The sequence below is a fragment of the Nesoenas mayeri genome (assembly GCF_963082525.1).
Source record: "Nesoenas mayeri genome assembly, chromosome: 5".
NCBI lineage: Eukaryota > Metazoa > Chordata > Aves > Columbiformes > Columbidae > Nesoenas > Nesoenas mayeri.
The window spans coordinates 37,345,332-37,373,190 of NC_137548.1; the positions used below are offsets into that span (position 1 = coordinate 37,345,332).

General features: G+C 45.7%; 1 protein-coding gene across 1 annotated transcript; it reads left to right on the forward strand.

Annotated features, from left to right (window-relative positions):
• Positions 1-653: 653 nt before the first annotated feature.
• On the forward strand, positions 654-27,859 carry PLEKHD1 (pleckstrin homology and coiled-coil domain containing D1; the record flags this gene model as incomplete). Its single annotated transcript, XM_080346174.1, has 13 exons — positions 654-802; positions 9,298-9,391; positions 10,342-10,431; positions 10,927-11,003; positions 16,107-16,198; positions 18,778-18,830; positions 20,786-20,880; positions 21,813-21,906; positions 23,213-23,391; positions 24,152-24,284; positions 24,864-25,008; positions 26,949-27,098; positions 27,699-27,859. The coding sequence occupies 13 exons, from the start codon at positions 654-656 to the stop codon at positions 27,857-27,859; spliced, it is 1,512 nt and encodes a 503-aa protein (XP_080202300.1).

Below are 27,859 nucleotides of genomic sequence, written 5' to 3' on the forward strand. Positions count from 1 at the left end.
CAGCATGGACACTGCCCAGTCCAAACCCAGTAGCCACGTGAACTGGACTTGGGTGGGCAGTGCCAGTCTGGCACAGCAAAAGCCTCCTGTTGGCAGGGGGTATCTGATGGAACTTGCTGGCTCCCACCCCCTCTGCTTCTCTTTTCCTCAGGACAAATGAGAAGAACTTGTCTCCAAGCACAAGATTTTGGGAGTATGTGTCAGAGATGCCTGACACTAAAACGTCTGTCTCGCCCTGATTTCTGCCCAGGGTTCTGCATTGTCGAGTGACATAACCTTCCAAGCTGGCTCCGGTGCAGCGGTATTTTGGCTTATGTTATTGCTGGGCGCTTTCTCTCTGGTGAGCTCTTTCTGCTTCCCTGCGTTCCTGATCTCTGGCTCTCTTCGCTCTTTTTTTTTTTTCTTTGCCTGGGATGCGTTCTGTCTGTAATGCATCAGGAAGTAATACGCAATGAGGAAACTCTCATCATCTGTGCATCAGGGAGAGAATTATTGACTGAGTGCTGAGCAGTCAAGTTATTGATTCAAACCGTAGCCCAGTCTCTCCGTCTGCCGCTTGGAGTGGCTGGTTACGTCCTTCTGGTTCATTGCATTTAATCGGATTCCCTGAGCTGCCACGCAGAGGGAGAGAGTTAGAACCAGATCCTGCTATAATGTTTGCTTCAAAATCCAGCTCCGTTTCCCCTTCTCCATCCATGGAGCAGGCAGATTCAGATGCTCTGGACATCAGCACCAAGGTGCAGCTCTACGGCGTGCTCTGGAAGAGACCCTTTGGGAGGCAGTCGGCCAAATGGTCCAGGAGGTAAGCCACGGTCACCTGGGGATGCTCTGGTGAAATACAGAGCCTAAGGGTGCTGGGGTGAGTTAGAGCCTGAGTGCTTAGCTCTTCAAGGGCGGGGAATGAAACTTCGGGTGTACCTTCCCTGCTGTTCTGAGTCTGCTTTACACACATGGCAGCCCAGTGTGCTGTCTTCTTCATCCACCCAGACCCTGTGCCACAGGCCCTTCCAGGTGGGAATAGGGACTGGCTGCCTTCTCTGGATAATCATCCTGCAATTGTTTCCTGAAAGAGGAAGAGTCAGCTCATATATTTTGCCCCTAAACAGCTTGACTTTGTTTAATAGTGCTTGTTAAGGCTCTTTGAGTTCTTTGGGTATGAGATGTCTAGTTGAAATGTGTGTATGTGGTCTGCAGGGGTTTGTGGACCAGCATCAGTACTGGGAACAGCAAATACAGACTCCCTTCCCTGGCAGGAAGGTGGCTCTGAATTCTCTCCTGTGTGGTGCCAGGGAGCTGTAAGCTGCTGTGTGTTGTGTATCCACACCCAGGAAGTTTGGAGTCAGATAACATTTGCTATAACCTTTTACCAAGGATGAGAGTATGTTCTATAATACTGAAGTGATGGGTCAGTTTGAGGTTTAAAGTTGATGCAGTTTCTTTATGTGAATTGCTGAATCTCATAGGAGAATTTTTTGCTGTTTGTCAAATGATAAGACGTGACTGTTTATGGATAGGAACTCGCACAGAAACATGGCACGGCTCTTTCTCATTGCTCACTGGAGATACATGATCCAATGGATTAAGCCTTCCAGCATTCCTGGATGGCAGGTTAATGTCACTGCTGATAGACATCATTGGCAAATGACTCAGTCAAAAGACTAGCAGCTGAGAAACTCGCATTTTCACCCTACTGCAGGATTTGTTGTTGTGATCTATGAAAGACAGATAGTAGTACTTACCCGGTGTTAGTAGTTTGATAGCTGCAGGTGGAAAAGTCTGCCAGAAAAACAACATAATGTTGTTTTCTTTGCCCCCCTCACCTTTCCACTGGGGAAAGGCACAAATGAGTCATCAACAAAAGGCAGCACAGGAAGCCTGGTTACCTCTGGAGCTGAGAGGCAGTTTTGTAGCCTTTATAGCATAGTGTCTCAAGGATTTTTGGAAGGATAAATTAACTTGCACATGAGCGATGTCTGTTAACTACCTCTGGTACCTACATTTTGTGGATATCTCTTTGCTGCAGTCTGCAGTGCAGACACAACACATGCAATCCATTCCTAAAGCCAGTTTTCCCAGTTCTGCTCTGTGTAACCACAGTGCTGTCCAGTCTAAATCTGTGAAGACAGCAGAGTCTGAAAAAATAGTTAAATGTTGCTTGGAAAGCAGTTTTCTGTTTGTAGCCATCTTTGACATGTGTGCGTGTTTTATTCTGAACTTTCCCCCTCTCCCCCTGAAAACAATGGCCTTTTTTCACTCCAGAGAGACTTTGTGCTGATGCTCCCTATTCAGCTCCCAGACATTGATATTTAAATGAATTATGTCTGGAAACTGATGTGACTGTTATAGAAAAGAAGTGCACAGAATGACGGAGGGGAATGTAATTTGCCATGGAGTAAACATTCTTAAAAGGCTTTCCTCCTAATCAAAATTTCTTGCAGGCAAATGGCCCATCTCTGCTCTCTCTGTCATTATTTATTTAGTGCTGTTCTATTCCTAGAAGTCACTGCCATCTTCAGCGAGTGGTAAATATATTAGTGATAGCAGGCGGGCAGAGGTGGGGGAGGTGACAGTGGGGCAGGGTGATGTGGAAGGTTAGCTGCAAGCACGGCGGCTGAGGGTCCTGGGGGACCAGAGACGTGTCAGTAGGAGACAAACACAGGGAATCAGTAGGGTTTGGAAGGAAGGGGTTTATGGAGTAAGAAGACTGGAATAGGAAGATTGGTAAGTCTTTTTTTAAATCGGACAAGAGATTTGATTTAAGTAAAAAAATGTTTCATGTTATATGTCAGTCATTTTGGGGGGATAAGGAGCAATTCATGCATTCCCCCACCTATCCCCCGTGCCCAGAAAAAAGATTATTTTATGAAAAGGAGATGTTTCCCACTCTGGTTAAATAAAGAGAAAAAATTGACTGTTGCTAGATACGTTTGAGGATCTGATCTCTGAGCAATGTAGATTTTGTTCTGAAATCTTGGATCACTCCTTTTTATCTATTTGGTATTTACAGGTAGTACCTTTGCCGTGAAGTAATTTTGCACCAGACTACTCCTTGTACTACTCCTTGTACTGCTCCTTGTCCCAAGAAAAGTCTTTCCAAGCTTCAGGAGATAAGCCAGCCTGTAAGGGGAGGACTAATCACATCAGGCCATCAGCCGTGTGAATGAGTCTGTGTAGCTGTTCAGAGATGCATGATACTTTCTGGCTTGATCCCATTCATTCAGATGTAGCAACAGTGCTGCTGGAGACACTGAGAAGGAAAACAAATGTTTAAGGTGAGGATGGAGGCTGACTGGATCAAGGAAAAAAAGTCCAGGCATGGTGTCCAGAGCTTTGGTGATTGAAACCCCAGGTTTGGGGATTTTGCAGCAGTAGAGGTTATGCAGGAAGGGGTAGCAGAGCCCTGGTTTAGGGCTGGCATCTGGTGGCACCTGTGAGGACAGCAAGACTTGATATGAAGCAGTTGTCTGGAGCACTTTCAGCCCTTTCCCTTGCCCACAGAATGGTCTATTCTGCAGTCTTAGCAACTGTATGCTGCCTCAGGTACTGACCAAGAGTGGGCTGGGTGCTCCTTGCATGGGACCAAAATGCCTGAGATTTATTTTGAAATGCCATTAGCAGCATCCTAGCTCATGTCTCTGTCTCTCCAGAAGAAGAAGTTTTATTCTTTGGCTAATGCGAATTTTATTTCCTTGTGAAGTAATATCCTTCCAGGAGACATGCAACCATTTTCTGATTTTACTGGCACTTTTGGTGAGCACAGTTTAAGCTTGGGTCACTGCTGGAGTGACTTTGGCAAGTCATACTCTCTGTCCTTGACTTCCGGTCTTCCTATTCCCCAAAGCTGCACTTCATTCTTCCTTCCAATTAACAACAAGCAGTTTAGCCTCTTCTCTACTACAAAAGTTGTTCTGGTAACAGCATCAGCCTGGCATGGGGTCTGGAATGAAACGCACAAGGTACGTACCTGCCCTGGACGTGGCGTGAATGGGGCTCTGCAACTTTGCAGGTAGGAGGTGACAAATCCTTCTCTGCTGTGAATAATCCCAGCCCCACACAGAAATGTCAGACTCTGAGCTGACTGTCAGCCTTCAGGTGTGAGACCCCAGGCTAAGGAGGACAGTTCCAGGAGGGCATTTGCTCGGTGGCCAGACGGAGTCAGAAAGCAAGGTGGAACATGAAGAACTGAAAAGAGCAGACTAAGAAAACACAAAATATGCTTGTGCTTCCAAGTAAATCCATCAGGTTGCTGCTGGAAGAAGGGAAGCACAGCACAGTGAAGAGAGATTTTCTCTTCTCTTGGACCAGTTCTGGCTGAAGCACTGCAAAGCGTGCACGTAACCTTGTTTTCCAGCAGAGTGGTTGCCAGCGGTCACTGGATGCAGTCACAGGACAGATGGAAAGGGTAATTGTTTAAGGCTGTTCTCTGCTCTAAAAAAGACTAGAAAATAGGCAGCATGGTTCCCGCTGCTGAGCAGCATGTGCGTGCCAGTGTGCAGCACAGGGGCAGCCGGCACTGCCGAGGCAGCGGGGCTGAGTTGAACAGACCGTGTGCTTTGTGCTTCCCTCATGTCTCTTTGTGCATTTCCCACTTGGCTGGTTGCTGTCAGGAAGCATGCGCCTCTTCCCGCTCCCTGCCTGGCTGGGCGCTGCTGCAGCTGCCAGGCAGAGGGGCAGGAAAAGTGAGGGACGAGTATTGTGGTCTCTGAGCTGATGTGCTGATAAAGATCTTTTGCTCATGGTTTTCCTGAGCTGTCCCCAGGGAGAGAGAACTGGGCTGACCTAGTAACTGGGATTTGCTTCCTGTGCTCCTGGACTGGTGCCCAGAAAACCTTCCTTGGAAGCAAGGATCAGTGAGACTGCTGAAGTTTTATGAAGTAAATACTGAACGTGGGCCATTGTCACTTCAAAAACTTTTGCAAAGATCAGCTGATTAATCTCGTTAGCCCTCTACAACACAAAGAAAGCATACCAGAGACCAGGTATTTCTACTTGTCCAGTATGGAGCTGTTGTGTCTGATCCTTGCAGATGACATCTCTGGATTTTCATCCAAGTCAGTCTCTTACTGCTCCTCCTCTATTCCAGTTTAATTACACTGAACTTTCAGTGGTTTCATAGTGCAGGATCTAAGGACAGGGTGAGTGACCCAAAGGAGCTAACCATGTGTGAATGGCTCTTGTATTCCTTGTGCTGCACAAGGTGAGTGTGGATGGTCTTCTTACCTCTCATGCTTGTTGCTGCTCTCCAGGCTTTTTGAATACTGCTCTGTTTCTAATTTTTGTTATTGTTTATTGTCTTTATTCAAAGTCTTCCCATGTCTTCTCCACACTCCTTTTACTTCTGTTGGCATATCTGGGTGTAATTCAGATATGTGTTCAGTATCTTCAGCCCCTCAGTCTCAGCCCTAACTGGGTGTCTCTGTCTGTTCTCCTCTGGGCTTTTGCCCTTTCTCACCTGGTTCCTGCTTCGATCCTTACATTGCTCTTGAGTTGTGCAACTCTTTCTTCTTTTCTTTCTCACTTTGTCCCTCTTTCTATCATGCTGCATCACTTGTCCTTGTTTTGTTGTGTGGAGACATTGTCCTGAAAGTCAAAGTTAAAGTGGTGATCTTGGTTTCTTAGATGTTGCCTTCTAGTAGAGGATAGATGAGGCAATATGATCTGAGCATAAATACATTATGTACACCAGCTAACCAGTTTTTCAATGTTTTTCCCTCATTTTTACCTGTGGGGGGTTGATACTTATTATTCTTGTAACAGGAGTTTAAAACTCCTATTTTTTATATTTTGTTTCCAAATCCCCAGAGATTCTCTCCACATCTGTGAGCTCAGGTATCTAAAAATTAATCAATCTGCTAAAGACACATCATTTCTCAGTCATCTGTGCTGTGCTCTGATCTTGGTTTGTGGTGTGTGGGGTTTTTGGTTGCTTGGTTGGTTTGGGGTTTTTTGTTTGTTTGGGGTTTGGAGGTGGGATGGGGTGGTGTGGGTGGTGTGTCTTTCCTCCACTGCAGCATAATTTATACTATGGGCATTATCAGTAGCACTGAACAGACAAAAAGTGTGTAACAAACTAAAACCTGGATTTAACTGTGGGTTGGCATTTAGGTTAAAAATCTCACTTGGTTAAAGATCAGTATTTTTATGTGTCTTGCAAACGTTTCTCAAGGATGTTCAGACTGAAAAGACTGTTGAAAAGGCTGGACAGACTTTCTCCATTTCATATGGTGTGTTGTTTTTTATTAATTAGTTACATATTTGTGCCCACAGTATCCAGTTCACTCTGTCCCACTGGATCAAGCAAAGCCCATTAACCAGGCAGGATCTGTTTGTTCTTTAAATATGTTATTTCTGTATTTACTGTGCAGATGGGGTAACATATCCCTCTAAAAAATCAAGTCCTCCTTGAACTAGACATTAGAGATACAAAGTGAAGTCATAAGAAAAGTTTGTCATAGAGCTAATTATGGAGTAGAAGGAAAAATGAAGCAGGAAGACAAAACGCTGCTGCTCACAGAAATTATGTTGGCAGGAGGAACCAGGAACAAGCCCTGTCTGCTCTGTGAAGGTCTCTCTGATACCCACCTTGGCCAGAGTCAGCTTTGAGCCTGTGTGGGTTGTGGCTGCCTTTGGCATTAATGCAAATATATCAGAAAATACCAATCCTTGTTTCACACAGACCCTGAGGCCTTGATGAATCCTCTCTGTTGGGAGTGTGTCCCACAGAGATGTGCCTAATGCATCTGCTAAATGGGCCAGTGGCCAAAGCTGCATGAGCGGTTCAGCCCCCCACCTTCTCTGGGACACTCCTTCCCATCCCTGCCTGCCACCACAGGGAAACCCTTTTGGTCCCTGATCTGGGACTCTGGCAAGAGATTTTGAAGATGGCAGTTCCCATCAGAGGGAAAGCAAGTTGGATCCATCTCCCTGTGCACCTTAGGCACCTCTTCCACAGGTGGGGTCATGCCTTGCTTTCCCATCTGAGGGGACATTAGCTGTGACTGCTCCAGGAGATGCACTGGAACACAAGGATGGCTGGGAGGGAAACGCATCCCCCAGGTGGAAGGTGAGTCGTAATTGTTCCTGCTCAAACAACTTGCTGGACAGGCTATACTATGAATGAGCACCTTTTCAGTCCTCTACCAACTAAATGAGGTCAATGAAGAAGAGAGAAATTTTTTTTCCCCTCTTTTTTTCTCCTAACTCCCCCTCTCCCCCCCACCCTCCCCTCAGTCATGCTGTTCTGCTTACAGAGATTTTGCCAGGCTGTGGTCAGGAACAAGAGATGAGGTTAGGCAGTCAACTGTGATGTTCCTGGAGTATCAAGTGAGAAGACAGTGTCCTGCTGAGGCAGCGAGTTGGCTGCTTCTCCCCACCTCTGATGCCAACATGAGCAGGTATAGATGAGTGGACAAGGAGAAGAAAAAAATTGTGGCACAGGAATTGCTGCTGATCTTTGTATGTTCTGAATATTTCTGGATAGAAATATGTAGATTTTCAATGACTGTCCCTTTTAAACATTTTGGAGGAGTTGCACAGTAGGTCCAGAGCTCTAGCTTGCTGCAGGATTTCAGAAGTTTTAGCTCTCTTGTGTTGTGCCTTTCCCTCTGCAAGCCTATGATGATGTTCCTGTGGCATGTGGCAATTTCATCTGTGTTGCCAGAGCCACAGCAGAAGAGCAAGAAACAGGAACTGGTGGAAGTGCTAAAGCTTTCCCCTGAGTCAGTCTGCACTTGGTAATTCTCTGCCAGCTTCCACTTCTTTCTTTAGCTTTAGAAACTAAACTGGTAATCAATTGATGTTCTAGTCTGTGCTGGAGGCAGTGCTCAGCTCCATCTGATGGGGCCTCTTTTGCAGGAGAGGACTGGGGTGGGATGGGCTTGTGGAGGTGTTAGAATTGCTCTTGTGGATCAGAGCTCAGCCCACAGCCCATTGTTAACACTGGCTTTGGAGAGCGGTGTGGGAATCTTTGGGGTGCACAGCTGGAACGCGCTGCCCGGAGAAGTCTCTTCCTGACCCCTCAGAGCGGAGGCTTTCTGCCCAGAAGCAGGGGGATTTCCTTGGGATGTTCTCATGATCCACAGAAATGCCTTATCCTTTCCAAATTCCTCGTGAGTTCTTGTCCTCAGAACCACATGAAAGTGATTTACACAGCAGTGTTTTGTGCAGTGCAAAAAGCACATTCTTTATTCATTTTCGGCTTATTGCCTTCCAAATCCCTCTTTTCTCATATGAGAAAATACATTACAGAACAGTGCAAACATTGTCATTAACTCTTTTGAAACCTCCCTACTAAATTCATCCCTGTTTTTTCAGCTTCTCTTCAGCATTTTTGAGTGCTGCAGAGATTCAGACTGATTTTAAGCTAAGTTGGACATATCTCCCCTGTACCACTGCCTGCAGGGTAAATTGGAACTCAGTTTTCAAAAAGGGACTCTTACAGGGGTATTTTGAACATCCAAATAAGCTACAAAGTGGTACTCCTTTAATCACAATTTTGAGGACATGCTCCAGTAAATTAGAGGGCTGGTTTACAGAAGTGTGATATTTTCTGGCTACTATAGAGTGTTCATCAGAGCATACCTAGGGCTAACTGACCCAAACAGGGAACATTTTAATGTGATACATATGAGGAAAAAAAAAATAAATTCTTTTGTATTTACGAAGGTCAATGACAGGAGACTTTGCCAGGAGGTCTGCTTAAAAATATCCCCAAAATTTATTTCTGCTCCTGAGTGCTCTCATGGTCAAGCTTTTGCCTCGAGAGTTGCTTGGGGTGCCAGCCTGTGACTGTTCCTGACATATGACTCCGTGTTACAGCAGGAACTCTTCCCTTCTGGCTTATGCCAAGGGTGGGAGGGAATAGATTGCAAAAATAAGCTTCTAGTTGCTCTTAGCACATGAGAGAGAAAAAAGGAGCAGCTCTCTTCCAATAGAGTGAATCCAACATATGGGCTAGATAGAGTATGCACAGGTCGAGATGCTAAAAGGCTTTGGCTGTGCTCCTGTCTTGGATGCAGACCACTGCCCCATTCCCCTGTCAGCGACGATGCTATGGTTTGCCTCCAACACTGGCGTGTGCACACTGTGATAAAGTAGAAGCCTGAAGCACTCGAATTTGATGCTCAGTGTTAAGCAGTAGCTCTTGGCTATGAACAGGAGTCAGGAACCACCTTAGGGTTGCATGGGAATAGTAAACCCTTCCGCTCAGAAAGCTGCTTTGGTTAGGTGGAGATTTTCTTGTGCTGTGAAGGACAACCTCTGTTCTAACATAAATTATTTCCTTTCTCTGTCTTCAAGGTTCTTCATCATTAAGGAGAGTTTCCTGCTCTACTATGCTGAGAGTGAGAAGAAGAGTTTTGAAAGCAATAAATACTTCAATATCCACCCCAAGGTGAGAAGCATTTGCATGGCAGAGGGGGTTATTCTGTTTCTAGCTCCTACCCTCTCCTCGGGCCCAGCAAGTGAAGACAAGGTAAGTTACAAACTTCTCACAGATCCAGGAAAGGCTCAAAAAAAACCAAGATCATGTCAGCACCTCTTCAAGCTCCTTAATGGTTCAGCAGGTACATGACTTTTTGTTTGGTTGGTTTTTGTTTTTTAACCTGATAGTACATGTATTCCTCTTGTTTTCTTGATCTCTCAATCAACTAATCTTGTGGCTATGAGAATACAGTTGGCAAAGCCAGTGGTGGGGCTAGCAGCTTTGATTGCTGCTTGTTCCTAACCTGTATTTGCACTTGGAAGTGATCACAGCCAGCCCCTGCTAACCCCTGTGCCCTCAACTCTGAGAAGCACGCTCTGTAGCTCTGCCTCCTGGAGCTTTCGGGGGGAACTCTGTGCCCTGAGTTTGCTTTTATCCTCTGTAGTCACTGAAGGATGGTGAAGCATGTGTACTTCCAAAGGTGCTGATTTCTCCCAGCTTGGTCAGGGGCAGCAGGCCATCCATCCATCCCCACACAGCACACGTGGGTTGTTGACCTACTGATGGTGATGGTAATGGATGCAGAACCTCTCTCGTGCTACCACACTGTGACTCTGCAACATCTGCCCCTGTTGGGAGATTACCTCCTGCTTGATAAAAGAGCTCCCACTTTCATGTTCTAGATAGCAGCCTTCCCTCCAAGCTGAATGCAGGAGACCCATCTTTACCCCCTCTCCACTTGAAGGTCTCCTAGTGGTGGTGAGAGTCCCTCTGCTTTTCAGCAGCTGTGTGTACTGCCACTCCTGGAATAGCCAAGGCAGAGCAGGGACCCACTTGTGACCAAAAGTGAAAGTTCATCTCCTGGTTAGTTAATATTTTTGCTTTATTTTGCTGAATGGAGTGCTCTGGTTCATCCCCAGGGTGTCATACCCCTGGGAGGCTGCATTGTGGAGCCCAAAGAAGAGCCCAACATGCCTTATGCCATAAAGATCTCTCATGAAGATTTCCATGTAAGTAGACTCTTATTCTTCTCAAAAATAAATAAATGAAGCATTTACTGCTGATGAGCAGAGCTGGCTTGACAGTCTGTCCCAACCCACCAAGGTATGCCTTCCCTCTCTGGGCACAGTATCCTGTGAGAGAGGGTGGCTTAGCATCTCAAGTCACCTCAAGGTTTTGCTGCTTCTCCTGCTTTTACAACCAACAAGGGAACATGCTCTTTCTGACAGCAGGTCTTATGACACTAGCAGACCAGTGGACATATATTCAGGAGCCCTACAGTTCATGTCACCCTGTCATTTTATTCCTAGTGTGGCTGCTTGCTGTGTGCATCTCTTTCCAAGGAAGAATGTGTGGTAGGCATGGGTCATATTTGCTCCCATGGAGGTGGAAGCCTGCGGTGGGCTCTCCTCCTGCCACAGATGTTAGCTATGTCCAGTTTGTGCACAGAGGCATGTCAGCCACCAGCCTCTCTAACCAATTTTTTTTCCCCTCCTTTCTTCTAGGGTAACATTGTTCTAGCAGCCGAATCAGAGTTTGAGCAGGCTCAGTGGCTAGAGATGCTACAGGAGTCTGGAAAAGTGTAAGCTGCTTTCTATCCCATATTCTCTTTGGTCTGCTCTGTAGATGCATAAAGGATAAAGAGGAAAAAGCCTCACTAGAAGGACTAATGGGAGGAAGAGAAGCTCCTCAAGGCTAGTGAGACCTTCAGTTGCCTTCTGGACCCATTTCTTCCCTAAATGAAAAAGCTGACACAAAACTTTCCACGTCAGTTTGCAGTATGACTGATAACAAGCCCAGGCTGTCATCTGCAGAAAAACTCCCTACACCGCAGATGTATGAATTTGGGGTAAGAGCAGAACAGGCAAGGCACAATGCTGGTGGGCAGCTGCCTGTGTGGCTCTACATGCTGCTGGTGAGCAGGGACCTCACCAGCCTGTCCCTGCTCTCCCAAGCATGACCTGCCACACCGAGGTGTCAGTAATAGCCCCGAGGCAATCGTGTGCTGTGTGTATCCCCGTGCCCACATCTGGGGTGCTCAGGCTGCACAGGATTTGGACTCTTGAGACAGTTTAATCCTGAAATGCAGAGGAAGGCTAAATCCCAGGGGAGGAGGTTTTAGTCAAGCATTTCCAGCCCACCCAGATGGATGAAAGGCTTTGGTTGCTGTGTGTGTACAATAGAGTTTATAGTCCGAGAGAGCTGGAGAGATTTGCAGCTCGTTGGCCACCAGCTCTGTAATCCCTCAGCATTCAGAATCCTGACGGTACTATGAGCAGCTGTCCCGTGAAACCAGAGCAGGGTTTTTCTAAATTTCACCAGATGCAGGAAGAACTAACCCTTAAACAGGGATTTGACTTTCCTAAGCCAAGTAGAAACTTCCAGAGCTGTAGAGCAGAGCCTACTATTCAGCTATGAGACTTAAAGCAACAAGCACTTTACTCTGCCCTTCGCAGCTGTGTTACAGCATTTGTACATGATCTCTTGTGACTGTAGGGACAAAAGCTGCCCTTTCAGGCAACTTGAACTTGTAATACCAATGTATGCATGCATGTATGCATGATAAAGGAGGTGTCTTGGTTAATTGCAACTCTATGAGGCTGAAAATTTTCGTTTGTAGTTAATGGGTAACACAGTGTTATGGAGGATCAAGCTGAGTCAAGCTCTGTGCTGCTGCAGTGAGCCTGAGCCCGGCTTTGGTGCGGGGGCAAGCTCAGCTACCTCCACAGTACTGTGTGCACTGCAACACTAAGCTGTCCATTAAAGCTTGATGGGAGCATGAGCCCCATGGGACACAAGACCCAAGGCAGACCTCTGTCACCCCTTCAGCATGAGCAGGCTTGGCCACTGCAGAGGATGAGGAATCCAGATTTAGCCTTTGAGTAATTCAGAGGTTTTTCTTCAATAGCACAGGTCTCCACTTGCCTTTACCAACATTAGACTTAACTGCACAGTTCAAGAGGGGTTCTCACATGCAAGTCCTTGCTCCAGTATTCCAGCACCAGTGTTTAAAACAGGAGCTAGGTAGTGGCTGCTGTCATACAGAAGACCACCTGCACCTAGCTGAAAATTCACTCGTGACACCCCCTTCCCTCCCTTCTCTGCTTCTGTTCTTGCATTAGAGGAGGAGAGTGATGCAGTTCCCGTGCCAGCCTAATCAGAGCTGATGATAACATGTACGTGAGGAAAAGCACAGATTTATGCTCCAAAGGTCAGGTTGGGAGCCAAGCAGCAGCCAGAAAGTCACAGCAGGGGCCAGTAAATTGAACTGCGATGAATGAGAAAGCTAAAATTATGCAGCTGAAATCTAGGCAGCCTGCTTTATTGCCCTGTTCCTAGACAGAGATTGTACTGCTGATGGCACTGCAGAATTTCCAGTTTATTGTGATCATCCTACAGTCTCCCTCATTCTTTAAGCTCAACCAAAGGATAAAAAACCCCACACCACACTCAAAAAACCCCCAACCTCACAGACTGAGATTATGTTACATAAGGGAAAGAGCTAAAAATGAATCCAGGGTGGAAAGGGTCCTCTGTCCTTTCTTCTTTGTTTCCATTTCCTCTGCTGCCTTTTGACATCTGTGGCTGGAGCGGGGAGGTGGGGGGCAATGGGCAATGCCTGCACAACAGCTTATTACCTCTACCCTCAGTGTGCTCAGTGATGCCTTCAGCTCTCCACTCCTCTCCAACCCTCCTGGTTTAATAGGGAAGCTGCTTATTCAGTGTGGAGGGGAGGGGATGATCTTTCTACCCTTCCAATGTGTTGTGGCTAGGACTTACCACACTTACCAGATCTTGAAAGCTTTTCAGAAGTGCACAAAGGAGGGCAATGCACAAAACCCTGACTCCCAGCTGACCAGGCTCTCTTCCCACCCCAGAGGCTTTTGCTGCTGTAAGTAGGGGAAGGGGGCACACGTGCTCTCACTATGTCCATAGCGGCATCCCCTCCACTAGTTAAAAGTAGATTTGGTGGGCGATGGGTAAGAAAAACCACATCACCAACTCCTTTTGTCAGGAGAAAGGCATGAACTAGGGCATGGCTGAGCCCAGCTGAGAATAATGCTGAGCGCTTGTTCTGAGAAACATGCAAACAGTTGCCACATTGCATGCCTATCTGTGACACTCTGCTGGGAACATTTTGTGATTGGCATTAAAAAAAAAGTCACTTGACATTTGGGGAAGGATTAAAAAATAGGTTGTCCCGGTTCTCTTGTTTTCTGGAAGATATTTGTGCCTGCTGCTGGATAAGAATCTGTTCTATACCTCTATCCCTTTAGGCCCTTGGCAAAACCACGCTCCTTCCTTTCTTGACCGTCACACTCCCTACTTATGCAACTCTACCTTCATATAGCCTGTCTCCTTGGATGGCCATACTTTAGTGTCCCCTCTCTCCTAATCCCCATAACTATAGATGATTATCCATCCCGGGCTCTTACCTAGAATGAACTAGGTAAAATAGCACTTCATGATCCACAGGATGTATGTGCTAAGTGTCTCAAAATTGGTTGTGGATGCTCCTCAGAAAGGTAAAATGCAGGCAAAGCTAGAAGGATGCTCCCAGTGCTGTGAAAGGACTGGAACAGTTGGTGTTTGAGCTGTATAGCAAATGAAAATACTATAAAGCTTTGGGGTTTTTTTGCAGAGTTAGATTATAAGGGCACTTTCTACATGTCTCAAGGGCATTCCTGACCCTGCACTTTCCAGTATTTGAAGCAATGTGGCTTTTTCTGATGAAACTAATTGTTAAGAAGTACAGAAGAAAAGCACTTGCTTGCCCCTCAGCTGCAGTCAGAGCCTGTACCTCCCTCCAGGTGCACTTACATACTGGCACAGGTTCCAGCAGATGAAGGCAATAAAAGCTGAAATGTTACACAGTGATAAGGGTTCATCTTCTAAGTTATACAGTAGTGAGTGTAAGAAACTTTGAGTTATGGAGAGGGAATTATCTCGATAGGCTGGGAAAGCAGAAGGAAGTGAGCTCTGGAATAGTGGAACTCGATAAACAGACACCTTAAAGGGTACAGCTATTTTGAATCTCTCCTAGTGATCATATGATAAACTCTGTTGTGTCTCCACCTTTGAGCTGTTTGCTGTTGGTTTCTTTATAATCAGATTCATCCTGTATCAGAGGATGTCAGGGGAAAAACACATTCACAGCTACTTCTTCTCACTCAAGATGAAGATGTCTACCTGTGGGCACAACAATCACCTTTTTAATTAGCATGCTAATATCCTCTGCACTTTAGAAATATCCTAGATGCTCATTAGCTGAAAAGAAATCCAGCTGTTTGCAAAGAGCACAAGGCAGTGCTTGGGCTGCTGGAGCTGTGATCTGCCTGGTCCCTGGGGTGATGTGTGTTTAATATATTTGTCTGGCTTTTGTAAGAGATGAAGTACAGGTTGCCTTGAAATTGTTTTATAAGAGGTTGCCAACTTAATGGTTTCCGAAAAGCTACAATTTCAAATGGCTCTCAAAGAGGCCTGGTACAGAAAGGCTTAGAGGTGTTTAATGTTAATGAACTCCCTTAGGATTTAACAAAGATGGCAGAATTTCTCGGCAGTAATTGCTATTCCTGTATGTGCATCTATATAAATAGATTTGGATTCATTTTACATATGCATTTTATGTATTTGATGTGTGTAGATAGTTTTTTCTAATGGAACATGAATGGACATCAGCAGCAAACTCAATTTCTGGTTCTGTTTTTGATTTGTGTGTCTTTGTCCTTGGTATTTAAGACGTATATTAAAGCCTACCCTGTCCATCAACTCAATTGGTAACGGGCATCTGCTCCACAGGCCTTTTTGCAGCTTAGTTTTATAATGTGTTCAACAGACCTTGAGGTTCCCTGGCCAATGGTCCTACAATAGCACAAGGTACTCTTTGAATATGTCTGCTTCCTTTTACTCTTCCTACTTGCCAGCATCTTGTTTGGCTTGTATCTCTGTTTTTGGTGTGGTTTTTTTTTTTTTTTTGGTTGGTTTTGCTGTGGGTGTTTGGGTTGTTGGATTTTTTTTGGTTGGTTGGTTTGTTTTGTTTTGTTTTACAGGGAGAGGCACTTAACTCACAGTGTAGGCAGGCACCAAAGCCTAGTGGCTTACAAGTTTAGCAGAGGAGGGATTGATTGGTCTCAGGTTGGATGATGGATACCAGAAAGTCTGATGATAGAAGGCTGTGGGAAGGAGTCAATCAGTTAGTGTTTGAAGGGAAAGAGTGGCTATAGCAGCAAAGTATTGGAAAGGCCGCAGAAGACAATGTAACTGTCAGATGGGAAGCTAGTTGAGTTAAAAGCTAAAATCTAGTTCTAAAGTCTGTCAGGATTCATTTAATGGTTTCCAGGTACTGCTGGAGGCTGTGCATGTGCTGTGCCAGTCTGGAGAGTCCTGAACACTAAGTTCACTGTAGAAATCTCAAAAACACTGGAAAAAAAAGTTTGAATAGCTGCCAACTGTTGAGATACTGCTCCTGTATTTAAATAAATAAAGAAATATATATAGATATAAATATTACTGAATTCCAGGGAAATTTCTCCATTCATTTGTGGAGAAAAGTTTACAGAACTTTTCTCCCAACTGATGAAAGTCTCCATGTTTGAACTGAACAATTGCTGGGCTGAGTCCTCTGCCTGGCTCGGTGGGACCCCTCGCTCTCTTACATTGCTTGCTTTGTGTCTGCTCTCCCCAGGACCTGGAAGAATGCCCAGCTGGGAGAAGCCATGATTGAGAGCCTGGAAGCCCAAGGACTGCAGCTGGCCAAGGAGAAACAGGAGTATTTAGGTAGGAAACTCTTACTTACAAAAGCCATAAGCCCCAAAATAGCCATTTTGCTTTTCTGGAGTTGTCAGTGTCATCAAGCCAAGCAGCTACAGGTTCTTATGGCTGACTCTTACTGGTTGAAGCTTTTGAGCAGTCAGCAGCTGAAATTCAGGTTTTGAAAGGAGTCAAAACATGAAAATGCTAAGGTAGGATCTGGCTATCTGTGTGAAAGGAAGAATGTGCTTTGGCCAGCATGCTGCAGTCCTGCAGCTCCTGATGGCTGGACTGCACAAATGTTTGCTGCCCCTGAGAAGCTTGGATGTGCTGATTTCAGCTGCTCACCAGGCAAACAGCCAGTACCTTTGTCTCCTTGAATCGCACAGGACTGGTATTTCAGAGGCTGACCACAACTTTTTGTGCCCAGGTTTTCCTTTTCTAGCTGGTTTGGATTTTTTTTTTTTTTTTTTTTGGTCTTATTCTACTTGGTCTTTGTCTGCCTTTGTTCACATTTTTCATATTGGAAGTTGGAACATTTGCATGGGCTCGTTTGAGTTGTCTAATGGTAGTGGCTAAATTGTCATTGCTCTCTCTGTGGGCAATGAAGAGAGAGCAGTTGCTCCAAATGAACAAAGAATTATTTAGGTTGGAAGAAATCACAAGCAGGGGCTTGTGGTATCCACTCTGAATCATCAAGCCACTGGAGGAATCTTGAAGAGCCTTTTGCATTTCTGCATCCATGTTGATTAGCAGTGATCTCAGTATGTGGTCTCACATGTAACAGGGATCAAAATTCAAGTATCAAGGCATGTTCATCTTGCCACCTAAGTGCCATTCGCACATATGAACTGATGGATGTGCTCGTATGTGAGGCAGACAGGGAGGAATGGTTCCATACCTGACAGAGTGACAACACAGAGTGCTGAGGAGAGGACATGGAGAGATAGGAGGAAAATTAGAAACAAGAATGTTTTGTCAAAACATTGTTTTGCAACCATCAGAGCAGACTGAAGAGCATAACAAACTAAAGAGGGCCACAGTATGATAAAAGAAAAGGTAATGGAGGCACAGAGGAATGCATGTTCTATGGCAAACAGGAGATATCTGGAATATAAAATATAAATAAAATATATATTTCATTGGGTTCTTTGGTCCATGACAAGAACATTCAGAGCTGGTCAGTTGTCACAGTTGGTTACTTTCTTCTGACAGCAGTTGTCTATATATTCCTATATAACTACTGAGGCTTCTACCTCATTAGCCTGACCTTCAATGATCTGTGTCCATCCTGTATTGAAGCTTTGAGGTCAGGAACTGCTCCTTACAGCAGTTCAAGGCTCTGTGGATGAAGGAAACAATGTTCTGGGAAATTCCCTGAATCCCCCGGCGTTACCTTCCACCTGTCCCAAAAACAGCTGAGATGCAGGTTCTCTCTCAGGCAGGGAATTTGCAGAAGCCCATCAAGCCCTGAGCTTGGTCCCCCCAAAGAGGGGTAGAAGAGGGAAGGTGGGACAACCTCTGTGTAATTGCAGTGAGGTTGCGCTGGGTCCCGGCAAGGAGGGAGAGGGCTGGAGTGGGGAGGAAAGGCAGCAGTGGTGGGCAGCAGAACTTCAGTAACACAACCCTATTGCTCTGGATCCAGGAGCCCTGCTGTGGGCAGGAGTAGGAGGTCTGCGTTCCTCCTAGCAGTAGTAATCCTGCCAGCAGTAGTAATCTCCTCAATTCCTAGTACAAAGGAAACTGGTAGCATCTTCATCACCTGGTATGGAGAAGACTTAATCATAAAGTGCTGCAGTGAATCTGCCCCTGCTCACATGGCAGCTAGGTGGCAGAGCTGAGAGCTAAACCCCAGGCTTATCCATAAGGAATGTGTTTCTGTTTGGTTCCCTGTGAGCATGACTAAGAGCTGCCTAAGGCAGGGCCTCTGTTTAAGGTAGCACAATGTAGGTACATCGGGTCACAGTCTCTGGTGGGCACGTGTCCTCAGTAGACAAGAGCAACTCATGGTGAGGGGAACTATTATTAACAGCTAGAGGTTTTGGGGCTAAGTTAGGGGATTTGTTTCTGTGCTTGGCTTGGGACATCCCAAGGTGACAATAAGGAGCTGGCAGTGATGTCCAGGGGGCTGATGGAGAGGGTGATGTGCTAGGCGGGTAGGGATGGGGCACGGAGCTGCAGGAGGACTGACTGCTGCTACACGGCGTGCGACCTTGTGCACCCACTTAACCTTTCTGTGCCTTTGCTTCCTCATGTGTGAAGCAGAGATAAGAATATTTCCTGACTCAGCTACAGGATTGCTAAGGTTAGTTTGTTAATGCTCTTTAAGAACACAGAGAGAAAACCTTAGAAGGAGTACACAGCAATATGGTTGTTTAGTTTCTCAAGTTATTTGGCAGAAGGGAAACTATAGAACATCCCATTAGCATCATCTCAGCCTTTGGAGCCTCCCAGACAGATACACAAAGAACAATAGGGAACGCTGCATTTTCAGGCTTCAAACAGCCAGTGTTTCATACTCATAAATATCCCCAGGATATAAATTGCATTTCTCTTTGCTTTTCTCTGCATTTGGCCTCTGTGTGTGTGTATGTGTGTGTTTGCAGATAAGCTAATGGAAGAAACAGAAGAGCTGTGCCTGCAGAGGGAGCAAAAAGAGGTGAGTGTTCATCACAAGCTGATTTCCTTCAGCATGACAGGACTGGGAGGTTGGGAGTTGTTGGTTTGAAGGCATCTCAGGGTTCAGGTAGGGATTCTGTGGAGCCAAAATAGTCTTCAGCCAACCTCTGGGCCATGTGGATGAAGAGAGGAATAAGAGCTGTGCCATGAGGTGGATCCTGGAGATGTAACCCTGCTCCTCTTCCATGCAGTGTGCTTGTGATTATGTCTCCAGGACAAAGATCAGATTAAATTAATATTCACTGGGTTGACTTACACACTTGTTATTTGGCAGATTCAAGAAGACTGTGGCCATCAACTTGTCTGTCTCCACAGTTAGAAAGCAAATAAACAGACTTGACATTGTTCTAGTGTAGAGATACCATAGTGAGAAAAAAGGAGCAGCAAAAAGCAACATGTTTTGCTCTTTGGACACACCAGAGATGGGGAGAACAAACATTGCACTGGGGAAGACTTGAGAGCACTCCCTTAGATGTAATTATGATACCTTAATTTATGAAGTTTATTATTTTTTTCCAAACTTTTCCTAACTTATATTTTCTTAATATTTTTAAACTAACCTATTCTCCTATTTACCCCAGATCTATACCAGATTTTTTATAGCATCACCATAAAGCTGCTGCAAGATAGCTTTGCAAATGGGTTGTCCTGTTACATGTTGGGAAAGCCTGCATGGCTGTAGACCACTACATTGCAATCTTGCAAACTGTTGCATGTTATCTTTCACATTTAATCCAAAATCACCATTGCCCCTCTTTAGCAAAAGATGGCAATACCAACCTGGGCTTCTTCCTCCTATGTTTTTCCTCTGTACATTTCTGCAGAGCTAAAATTCAGAGGTGTCTTGGATACTCCTTTAGGGCTGAGCTATTTCTGCCTCTGCAGGGAGACATCCCTTTCTGGTGAGGTAGCCTGCTGCACAACCCACAGCCATAGGGAGGGAAATGCCCTTGTCTAAAGACCCTGGAACACATCTCTGCTCTTACAAAGTCGTGCACAGTGCCTTCATTGCCCACAAAGGGCAAACAAGGCCAGTTTAGTTTGAAGGAGTTTGGTACTGATAAAGGAACGAATACATAGCTTGCTGAGCTGTGGCAGTGTGACCTGCTGTGAGCCTGAAGGCTTCAGAGCAATATGTTGGGAAAGCAGCTCAAAGCATGTATCTGCACCATGGAGCAAGAGTCTTATTATGAATTAATCTGGTGTCAGTGCTGTTTTGTGACCTGTCTGGGCTTGCAGCAGGAGTTCTGTTTAGCAGCTAAAGCTGCAAGGGGACCTGACCAGGAGCAGGACCCTCACTGTGATTTGTCCTTGTCTCTCTCCATCAGCAGTAGGTCTTTCTATACCACTGCTTTCCCTAAACTAGGGGAAGAGACTGTTCCACTGCTCGAGGACAGTTTGTGGTATTCCACGCTCTTTAAGCATGGTTTTATTAGTATGAAGATAGTGACAGGTCATTTAGACTGTGCAAAGCTGTAGCTGTGCAGTTTGTCTTTCCCTGTCCCAGTGGGGATGGTAAGCAAGGCCAAGCTAGTAGAAATATCACACTCCAGGTGTAGTAGTGCTGAGGCTGTCACATTCCTGTCTGGGCTTTCTGTATCTGCACACGTGGATGACTGGAAATGGTACATGCATGTTGAGTCCAGCTTTCCCAGGGAGCTTAGGACCTTCTGTATATGTGCAGCAGAGCTGATCTGTGCAAGGAGCATGCCAGGGAATTCCAGGTGCCTGGTAATGAGGCTGGGACTTCTGGATGTCTGGAAATCCTCCACCAACATTCAGTCCCTTCTAATTGCCCCTGGACAGAAGTGTGGCGGAATTGGAAACCCCATGGCTCTACATAGCTCAGGTTAAAAGTCCCAGTCACCGTTAACAGGGAAGCCTTTCCCACCTGTGGGCCAGCAGAGTACATTTCTGTCTTCTGTTTTGGTCCAGGAACTTGAGCGTCTGAACCAGGTGCTGGAAGCAGAGAAGCAGCGGTTTGAAGAGGTGGTACAGGAGCTGCGGCTGGAGCAGGAGCAGATCAGACGGTAAGAGGGCAAACTACGCAGGGCACGAAAAGGACACAAACTTCTGTGCTGGGGAGAAGTTCTGCTGCAGTGGCCAATCAAAACAGTTTGTGAAATCCACCTATTCTGTGCATGTGAGAAGGAGATCGATGCTGTATTGACCAGAACAGGAATGGCTGAGATGAGTTTATCTGCAGTTGCTATCACTTGTGTGACCAATAGAATTCAGCTTAGTTTCATTATGCATTCAGGGCTCCAGCAACCTAATTTTCAAAGGGCTGGGACATGAGCAGACCCCAGATTAGTTGGGGTAGCATGGCAATGTACAGGTGCTAGAGGATTTCAGAGAGGCAATTAGTTTGATTGACTGACCAGCCATGTCAGCTCCAGACATCTGAATCTTGTTTTCCACCATCAGCTGAATGACACTGGGTGGATTATGAAGTTGTGTTATCAAGAATAATATTGTCATTTTAAGAGTTACACTATGCAAAATACGAACAGCAAATGTATTTAGAAGGGGAAGGATGCAAATGCTTTGCCCTTAGTTGAAAGGGTATGTTTTGCCATTGCCTTATTTTTTTCTTTTCCTCTCCCTAAACAACATCTCAGAAAAGCCAGTTTGATTTTTGTAAACCATTTTTCTTTTCATAGACCTACATCTGCTTAGATATGACTGCCCTGTCTGAGCTCTGCCACTTGCAACCATAGACCTGCCCTTGCTAGAGAAGCACACAAACAGTTGCTTTTGGTTTGAGGATCAGGAGGCACAGTAAAGCTCCTGGACACCCATAGTGTGTTTAAGGCATGATGCTTCTCGGCAGGCTCCTGGCTCTCCAGGACTGCCTGTGCCAACCACCGCTCGCAGGTCCTGCACAAAGAGATCCACAGCCTGCGCAGTCTGTGGGGATAGTGTTCCCCTGCAATAGCTGTCACCCTTTCTGCTTCTTTAGGGAGCTAGAGCTCACAGCCCGCTCCCTTAAAGGAGTGGAGGAAGAAAAGAAAGAGTTGCGAAGCCTGACACAGTCCTTACAGAAAAACCTAGAGGTGAGTGACCACTTCTCCCCTCTGAGTGACAGTGTTTTGGGAACAATCCATGAGAACTGCCCAGGGCTGAAAGCGATGCTGTCCTGTGGAAATGAATCAAACATCTGCTAGTGCTGGAGTTAAGTCCTGTGCAGATTAACAAGTTCATTCGTTAGCCGATATCAAGACCAAAATCCTCTGCAGAAAAGGACTAGAAGTGACTTGGGGCCCAGCAGAACCAAACCAGGTGATGTGATGCACCACAATGACCATAAGTTGCAGTTTGGGAACCTCAGGCTGAACACTGGGGAGAGACTTTTCACCGGATAGGTAGGCAGGCAGTGGGAGAGGCTGAAGAGCCTCCATCTTGGCAGGTTTTCACATCTCAGCTCTAGAAAGCCACAGATGACCATATCTTGCTGTATTGACAGACCAGCTCTGAACAGGGAGCTGGACTAGAGCCTACCAGAGGAATATTCCAGCCAACATGGCTGTAAGTCTGTGATAGCTTTCTGATTTTTTTTTTTTTTTTAAAACTGCAACTCCCTATGTCCTGTTGTAAATTGGAGCAGGAGAAAGGTATTCCTTCTTCACAGAATGGAGCATGGTTCCCAGGGAACTATGGAATTCCTGGAACACAGGAATTTAGGAAATGGAGTGTCAGTGTATTAAACCCTTTCCTAACTTGGTATCACTCTGGTGGATTGGTGGAAATTTCTAGATGTGTATTTTTGTGAAATTTCCACGCAGCTGACCTTCTGAAGCTTCAATGTCATCCTTAATGTTCATGTCAGATCCTGCAAGTTTGTGCAAAAATCTGTTGGTGATGTTCGTTTGAGCTCTTCTCCTTGCTCGCAGTTATAGGTATGAAAAAAAGAACTGGAAAGCTAGAGGAGGAGTCTGCACAGCAGACTGAACAATTCACAGGAAAGCAGCATGACATGTCCTATTGCCCCATAGTTAGAAGTAGCACCAAGAGGCTGCCTCTAGTTCACACTGAGGAGCAAGGTGAGAGGGGAAGGCAGGGAAGCTGCCTGCATCAATGATGCACTGGGGAAGCACCAGGCTCCAGTCCATGGTCTGGGTCCTTACTAGCATGTTGTGTTAAAGGAGCCACAGGTTATCACACCTTGCATAGGGAAGGCTATGGTGGAGGCTTGCTCCTGAAGAGGCAGGTAGGAAGGGAAGACCACATTTTGTTATTCCTGGTTTTAACCTGAATGAAGAATGTGGATGTAAGGATGGAGGGACTCAATAGGGAGGAAACAGGTAGGAACAGAAGCAGAAATGTTAGACTTGGCTGATACAATCTTTGCCCTTCTTCAAGGAGCTCTCCCTGGAAAAGCAGCAAATGCTGGAGATGCTGGAAGAAAATGAGAGTCAGCTCCCACCTCCCATCAGCCCCAGCAAAGAGCAAAGCCCCATCTGGGGACTGCGCTGCAGCCTGCGACAGATTGAAGAGAGGATGCAACAACTTCTGGAGGAGAAACTCATGGCAGAGAAGAGGTGAAGTGGGGACAGAGGGTCTTACAGTGGTGTCAGAGACAGGGATGAGGGATAAGATGTGATCCAGTGTGAAGAGGGTGGTTGGAAAAGAAGTATTTCCTCCTCACGGGTGGGAGGCAATCAGAAAAGGTATGGCTAAATATTTTCAGGCTTAAAATTAGTATCACTTCAAAACTGTTCCCCTGTTTCACCTGAGACCTGCAAAGAGGCAAGATCCTTTATAATTTCCTTTCCTGGGTGCAGTAAAAGGAAAAGGACACTTCGGTCCTGCTCAGGCTTAGTGGTGCCAAATGACGTGGCTATCTGCTGACTTGCTTTTTGCTTGCCAGCACAAAAACAAGTCTGGAAGCTCGTCTGGTTCCCATGGCAGGAGTTCAGGTTATAAATACTTCAGAGGAGACAGTGAAGCAGGGCAGCTGAACTCATTGCTGCTGCTTGGGCCTGCTCCTTTCATGTCAGGACTCAGGAACACGAATCCATGTGGTGTTTGTGCACTTGTCCATAAGAAATGTCTGGTGCTCCTGGACCTTATGTGAGGTTGAGAATGTTCCATTCAAGAACTGTTCACCTGATTTTCTCCAGCAACACTTGTGTTATTGAGGTGAAACACAGACAGTGCTCCTGTTAGTGCCTCTTCGCTCAGGGCAAACAGGTAGCTAAGCATGCTCCATCACGATACTGAGCTCCTTCCCTCCTGTGAGATGTGCTGAGGTGAGAATGGTCATCTTCATTTGTCTTCCTTTGCTGTGCCCTGCACCAGGATGAAGGAGAATGAGGAGCGGTCTCGAGCGCTGGAGGAGGAGCGGGAGTTTTACTCTTCCCAGTCACAAGTGCTGCAGAACTCACTCTCGGAGCTGACTGCAGAGAAGCAGCAGACGGAGAGGGACCTCAAGGTATCCCCTGCCTATGTTGCATATTGCTGTTCCTGGGCCCAGAGTTCTCCTGGAACCTTTCACTTGGCCAAATTAAAGCTAAGTTGACCTGAGCTCTATTAGTTATTCTCATTTGTGAAGCTACTACTGAAATTATTCTCCTCTTCTAACCTGCGTTTTGTTTCTGAAACTAAGTACTGTGCATCCCTTTGTGGGAACTGAGTGCCTTTATCTCAAGTCCATCTCAGCTGGAAAGATGTCCTCCTGTTTCTGCTCAGCTGCAAGTACTCACATAAGCACAAATTCACAGATTGAAATACCATCTTTGATTCCACATGGCTCATACAATGAGAGGAAAGCTATGAAAATGAAAGGCAGAGTAAAGGAGAATTACTAAGATAAGCTTGACTTCAAATTCAGATTCCGTCTGAAGACATGAGGAACAGCTTTTTTGTTTTCTTACAGTATTTCTATTGGTTCTCCTTACTGTTGTTTCTTCATTTTTTTATCTGCTTGTGGGTACTTCACAGACCTTGTGAGTTAGCAGAATGGTTATTGAGACACAAGCTGTTTTTCAGCAGTGCTTATTCTCTTTCTCAGGCTGAGGTGAAGGTGCGCATGGATCTGGAGAAGAGGCTGAGAGAAGCTGAGGAAGCATTGCAGAGCTTAGAGCAAGGCTTAAATTCTCTGGATCGCAACAAGGAGAAAGAGGAGAAGATGAAAGCAGATGTCAGTAACTTGAGAAGTAAGTCAGTCATCCACCCCCTCTACTAATGAGCAAGTCCTGAGAGAGGAACTATTTCTACCCATCTTCCCAGACACAAAATAAGTTCCCAAATTAGCAAAACTGCACCATTGTGCTCTCCCAACTCCTTGTACCTCAACCACATCTCCCTTTTGAGGAGTCAGAATGTGCTTTGCAGGCACTTGGTGTTTTGCCCTCAAAGGAGGGCAAAATTATCCCACCCCACCCTGTTGAGTGGAAAACAAACTAAACACTTTCCAAAATGTCAAACAGGGAAGCTATGGCAGAGCTGTAAAGACTGACTGGGTCTGAGTTATAAAGAATCCTCTGATTCCCCTCAAGATAAACTGTTTTCTCAGCCTTGGTTACAAGAATATCAGTTGCTGTAGGAACATGCTGGTAGGTGGCCCAGCAGGTGAAGTTTGGATCCTTACTCAGAGCTGCAGCACTGCAGTGCTGAAACAACTGCAGTCCACATGTCAGGTGTAAGACTCAAGTCCTCGCAGCTTATCTCTGTTTCTTTGCCTTTTTTTTCTTCTTCCCCCCCCTTTCTCTTCTGTAAGATGGAACATTACCCTAGCATCTGGCTTGACTCAGGTTCAGGAATTGACATTAGGAGTTTCGACGGGTTGAAATATTCCTCGTTTTCTATCCTCAAATACAGTGCAGGGGAAAGCTGTTATGAAGATGTTGCATTTATGCCGTTAAGGCTTCATTTCAGTGAAAGGTGGATGTATTGGGCCAATATAGAAAAGTCAGAAAGTCCTGTGGCATTCTGAGCACTGCTACATATACAAGTATAAATACACATCTAAATAGTTTTTATATATATACACACATATTTATAATTTATATATAAATATATGGAAGTATATTCAACAGTTTCTGCATCAGATTTCTAAACTGAGACAAAAGGGCATGATTCTGAACTTCATCCCACTGGCTTAGAGCCATGGTAAGAAAAAGTGAATGTGTCGAGCTACAGCGTTCAACTAGATCTGAGCTGCCTGCACAGGGCATAAGTGAGTAACCTCTGGCACTGAATGTCTCCTGACACTCATTTGTCATCTCAGAATTTTGGGGATGTTTTCTTCAAAAGAGTAAAAGTGTACTGATGAGCAAAACCCTAGAGAATGTGAGGGACCAGCAATGTTCCCTTTAACGTCAGAACCCAGCACAGATTGCCTCAGTCCTTCCAAGTGATTCCTGCAGCTCTGCCCTGCCCTTTCATGTAGGAGTTGCGGCTCATTGACATGCGAGCCCTCTGAACAGCAAGGGATCAGTGACAGGCAGGAGGACAGCAAGACTGGAACGGCAGAAGATATGTTGGTTTTAGACCATGAGAGGGGAAATCAACCAGGAAAAGCAGCTTGTGTGGCAGATCAGAATAGAATAACATTGCCATAGATTGGACATAGGGCTTCTTATGGAGCCTGTAATATATGCATATATGTGCTAGTATTTGCTATGCTGTTTAGAAATCCCTGCTCATGTATGGCCTGTGTGTGTCTGCCTGTGCCACTGTCACCAACACCTCCCTGTCTGCAGTTAAACTTGATGAGTTTTAAGTGTCCTTCAAAGAAAGTGCAATGAGCAAGACTTCAGACCCCTGTATTGCAAGCGAGTTGAGAAGTTTTATCGTAATATCAGAGGCTTTTGGAAGCTGAACCATGAGCAGCTGTGGGAATGATTGATGGGGTATGGATGGTTGTGGTTCTTTCTATAATTTGAATATGCATTTGTTGGGGACTGGAGGTTTGTCACTTTGAACTTGTTAATTCTGATGATAGTTCAGAGCTTCACAGACTGTTGTTTGTGAAGATCTAGGGAGGTGTTAAATGTCATTACCTGGCTCAGCCCATCAGTGAGTACAGTTCCTTGTGACTGATTCATTGCTTGATGTGTCTCTTCTGTCACTGCTCACAGTAGTGTTTTCTCAGAGTTCTTTGAAGAGTGCATCCGCAATGCCGAGCTGGAGGCCAAGATGCCTGTGATCATGAAGAACTCTGTGTACCTCCACAAGGCTGCCACTCGTCGCATAAAGAGCTGCCGCTTCCACCGCCGGAGAGCCAGCACTTCATGGAATGACTGTAGGTATTGGGTAGCTGCTGCTTCTACATCCTGCAGGAGCAGATATGTGCAGATGGGGCTGACAGACCAGTAGGGTCTGAAAATGTGGTTCATATTTCATATGCCCTAGTAGTAGAATGGAGCCACAGAAAAACTTGGAACTTCCTTATACCAGAGAGCAGAGTCTATGTACTGGTTACATGTCTCTTCATGTGGGCTGAAAGGTACCTGCTGTGGTGGTCCTGGGCCCCTAAAAACAACATGTGCTCAAAGCTGACTTCATCTGAATGCTTATCATCAACTGAGTTAGGTTGGAAGGGTCACCTGGACATTGTCCAATCCAATCTAGTGCTCAGAGCGGCTACCTGCAAGGTTAGATCAGGTTCTATATGGAACCCTAAAACAGAGATAGCTGTCAAGAAGACAAGTGTGTTTCCATGCTGTCAGCACTTTCCTCCTCTGCAAACAATACAATGAAGCTGTTGAAGTGCAGTGCTTAGCTTATCCCTTGCCAGGTTCACAGTCGTGTTGATCACATGGCTTGTGCTCTAGTGCAGCTTTGTCTTCTGTTTGTGTTCCTGATGGAGAGTGCTGACCTTTCTGTGCTGCTCTTGTTTCAGTGAAGCAGTCCCAGTCCTTCATCTTCTCCCATTCAGAAGCTGAAAGCATAGAGGAGCTGAAAGAAGCGGCCAAAAGACTGAGCCAGGACCAGCACTTCAGAGAAACTCTCTACCAAATCATGAGGTCGCAAAAGGATTCTGCTTCAGGGGATGAAAAGTGA